The following is a 4137-nucleotide window of genomic DNA, read 5'->3' as shown; positions in this document are numbered from 1 at the left end:
AACAGGTGCACTGTTCATATCCTAACCTACGATCAGATCCAAGACCAAAGTGAATAAGCTCACTTCTACAAAATCCAACAAGAGACCAGAAGATCCATTCTACAAAACTACCTAATTCACCTGGAGTGCGGATCTTTTGGTCCAAGCCCGCCCTGACTTGAACAGTAAGAAAGGCCTCTCAACTACACTAAGAGATGCATGTCTATAAGCTCGTCCACTACTTGAAACGTGGCATAAGTCTATAAACATTGGAAAGTAACTACGCACCACTATAAGTGGAAGAGTTCCAGACTGATGGTCAAGTCATCGGCCAACTATATAAATATCCCATCAAATGTAGATATTTATTAATCTCAATTCACTTAAACCTGTCTAAAATACTTGCTAACTTAAGTATTAGAATTCTTTGTAAGTATTACCCACCATCCTCATTCAAAGACCTTGAACGACACTACCACATTGGGAAAGACGTCGAAACCCTCATCCAAAGTAGTCTGAACCTCACGTTTAGACCCAAATCACATTGTTTCACGCAATTTTTTGGAACAATAATGTTAATAAAGAATACTGAACACACTAAAAATCAGCTACTAAATAAGTTACTATGTATTTGTGTATAAATATATATTATTTAATTTATTACTAATATATTTTAAATTTCAATATATATTTTGTACTCGATTATATATTTTAAACTTAGTTTATTAGTAACGAGTTAATTCTTTCAAGTAAAAAGAGAGTGGGTAAACCGTAAACGGTAAAGGTCTTTGGGATCAGTTTGAATATTCAGATGTGAATTAGTTCGCCTACCCTATTCCGTCCTTTTTTGCTCTGCCCATATTGGTTCTTAGCTTCTACTCTAGTCTACTGCACAATCATTGTCCTTCCCACCAAAAGCAATGAAAAAAGAAAAAGGAAAAACCAAAAAAAGGCAGAAAAATCTTGATGCGTGTTGAACCTCTGATACAACAGTCCAAACCATAAATAACGAAACTGTCAAATTACAACCTCAAATGTTTCACAACCTTCACATGAAATGTATAATGCAGTTAAACTAAACTGTGTTTTTACACAAAATTTGGGCTTCAACCTACAGCCCCTGTCCAGATGCTCTGTGTGGGCTTCAGCTAGCCGCTCTCGTAAGAATCCCAAAGTAAGCTGAAATCACAGAGTTGACCACTGGCAGTCAGAAACCTTTAAAATAATAGCATCAAGCAGTAGTTCATCTGGCTGGTCCGTCTCCTATTTACATTTGTAAAAGCAATAGAAAATTCGAAAGAAAAATGGATCCAAAAATACATAACAATGCACAGCAATCCAATGAACTATTTGAGGCAATCGAATTATCAATATAGCTGATGGAATCCCAAAGTCTGAACCCTCCCTTCGAAGTACAAATCAATCCCCATAGATTTTTCTACAGGGATCCCTCTGCTGTCCGCAAAAAGATGGGCTCGTTTGGTTTAAAAACTGTGGCCTATTTACCGGATATTTTTTATATATAGCTTCAGGAACTAGCAGAAACGTTGGGGCTTTATTGATGAACAGGGACTGCAAATCGCACTCCCTAGGAATTCTTACACAGATGGAACTACCAACTCAACACAGAGAGAGAGTTTCTCTCCAGTTCTAACAGAATTGACAAACAGAAAGCATGAAACCCAAACTAACAACAATACAACTATTCAGCACCAGGATCCTCAAGCTACTGATACCAGTTCATAGAAGCAGGAGCTAGCAGAACGTTTAGGACTTTATTGCTGAACAGGGATTGCAAATTGCAGTCCCTAGAAGGTGTTCTTAGACAGTTGGAACTACCAACTTGGAAAGAGAGAGAGAGAGATTCTCTCCAGCTCTAACTGAATGGACAAAACAGAAAAGCATAAAACCAAAACTAACTACAATACAGCTATTCATAGGTAGTTAGAACTTAGAAGTAGAGCCAACTAACCAACAGCCAGCTAAACCAAGCTAGAATTGCTAACTATCAGCTAATAGAGTAGTGCTACTTATCTCTTCTCTTGTAAAAATAGCCCAAACCTGTTACTGGCCGCAACTCTATCATATACTCTAAGGCTTTGTTTGCTTGGAGTGAAGTAGGAGGGAAATAGAGAAGGGGGAAGAGGAATTTCAAATTTTGAAGTAAAATTAAGAAGAAAATTTTCTAATTCTCTTCCCTCCCACCATCTATTTCCCTCCTATTTCACTCCAAACAAACAAATCCCAAATGTAATTTCTAAGCAAAAGATGGTCAATTCCCTATCTCTCCCAGGAAATTTCTCTCCCACATTTGGATCCTGAAGCATAATGTTAAGTCTGGCATTCAGCAATGAAACAAATAGAAATCTCCAGAGATAAGATAAATAAATTTGCAATGCTAAGTCTGGCATCCAATGTTAAGTCTGGGAGTATCTTGTCTAAAAGTGAAATAAAAGAAATCATTTGAGAGAGGAGCAAAAATAAAGGTCACAACAAAGAAGGGAAATATAACCATATAAGTACCTCACTGGCTTTGTTTAGTCGAAGTTCACAGTGAGTACAGTATATAAGTTTGTGATCCTCTTTAAGTTCTCCTCGCTTACAAATAGGACACCAAATCTCCTCTTTGTGGGCCTAATATCAACCAAATCAGGGACTTTACTCAAACTATACGAAAAAGGAGACTAACTTTTAGGTTCTTCGCATTTGTTACGTTAAATCTAGTATGATGACAATGCAAATAAATACACATCATTGATACACAAACACTCCATTTGTTGTGCTTTGCTGGAAATATTTAGGTAGTTGACAACTAAGACTGCCACATCTTCATAAAATAGATCAATGATGTTACTATTTTGTTATTTCCAACATAGCACAGAAATAGCATCCAGACATGAAAGTATAGTACCACTGTGTTGGGGTGTGCATTTATCCATTAATGTCAGTTACCAATGCTGATAATTATGGATGAAATTGTCATGTGGCATTCAAACCTTATCTTCATTTAGCTGCATATGCTCAAAAACTGCACTTGCCAAATACTCATCCACTTCATCTTCCCAAGTATCAAGTTCATTTTCCAAACCTGCAGGAAAAAAGGACATAAACAACTGACAGTTAATGGAATCAAACATAAACACAAGCAATGCAGCAACATTCACATAACGAAACAAGGAGGGTGGTATATACCACCAATATAAAACAAATAGCCTAGATTTGAATTACAAATATACAACGAAGGTGAATAACCGAATACATGAGAGAAAGCGAGAGCTACTATGGCATCATTGTTCGTTACCTTGCTGCATGGGTGGGTAGGAATCGAGATCTTCATAAAATATCCTTTGCATTTCTAAGAGAATGTCTTCACATTGACCCTGGCAAGAGGAATGAACACCATCGTACTCCCATATATCATCCATCTCAGAATCAAAAAGACGAGTGTCGGTGGAGTTGCCTTTCATTTTCTGGAATTCATCGGAGACAATATCCTCGAATGCGGATCTCACGATATCAACCTCTTGCTGCTGTGGACTGCATTGTTGAGAATGAGAGGTTTTGAGCGTGCTTGTTCTCAGTCTCCACAGTAACCGACTTCTGTCCTCTCTCACTCTATTGTAGCAGTTCTCCCGAAGCTGAAATTGGCAATTGTACATGTCATTCATATTCATATTCAAATTCACACTGATACTAGGATTTCTGCTTCAGTTTTATCTTTTAGGATGGGAATTCAATCAATCGCGTCCAAAGAGGATACATACATACTTCAAAGAGTTTAAGAAATGAATACTTGAGAATTTCTTTCAGGGTTGATTAACAATTACAATAGTAGAGAGATGATGATTGATGAGGTGGAAGAGGGGAAAAAAAAAAAACAAGAAGAAGGAAGGAACCTTGAGCTTCCAGTTGAATTGGGAGTGAGATTTGAGAGAAGGACGGGTAAGGGTAGGGTTGCCAGTTGAAGAAGGTGAGTCCAATGGTGCCGTGATACCTTCTTTCCCCATCGCCGCTCACCCCTTCCTGCTTCCGCGCTGGATTACTTCCGCGCTTCAATTTTTCATCAGCATTAAAATGCTGACACAACAATTTAGAGCTTGTTCGGGTTGAAAGTTAGGGCACCAGATTCGATGGTCCAAACGTTGAATGGTTCCATAA

General features: G+C 38.0%; 1 protein-coding gene across 4 annotated transcripts; it reads right to left on the bottom strand.

Annotated features, from left to right (window-relative positions):
- On the bottom strand, positions 914-4113 carry LOC107618265. 4 transcript variants are annotated; one of them, XM_016320281.2, is made up of 5 exons: positions 3876-4113; positions 3281-3617; positions 2976-3067; positions 2503-2613; positions 914-1194 (listed from the first exon to the last, which is right to left on the bottom strand). In XM_016320281.2, the coding sequence occupies exons 1-5, from the start codon at positions 3984-3986 to the stop codon at positions 1165-1167; spliced, it is 681 nt and encodes a 226-aa protein (XP_016175767.1). In that variant the 5' UTR covers positions 3987-4113; the 3' UTR covers positions 914-1164. The 4 variants fall into 4 exon arrangements, with proteins under 4 accessions (XP_016175767.1, XP_016175765.1, XP_016175766.1 ...); XM_016320279.2 differs by having other exon boundaries at positions 919-1158; XM_016320280.2 differs by lacking the exon at positions 2503-2613 and having other exon boundaries at positions 919-1158.

Source organism: Arachis ipaensis, chromosome B09 (genome assembly GCF_000816755.2).
Source record: "Arachis ipaensis cultivar K30076 chromosome B09, Araip1.1, whole genome shotgun sequence".
Classification (NCBI taxonomy): Eukaryota; Viridiplantae; Streptophyta; class Magnoliopsida; order Fabales; family Fabaceae; genus Arachis; species Arachis ipaensis.
Note: the sequence above shows the minus strand (reverse complement) of the source record. Positions and strands in the feature narration are given on the sequence as shown.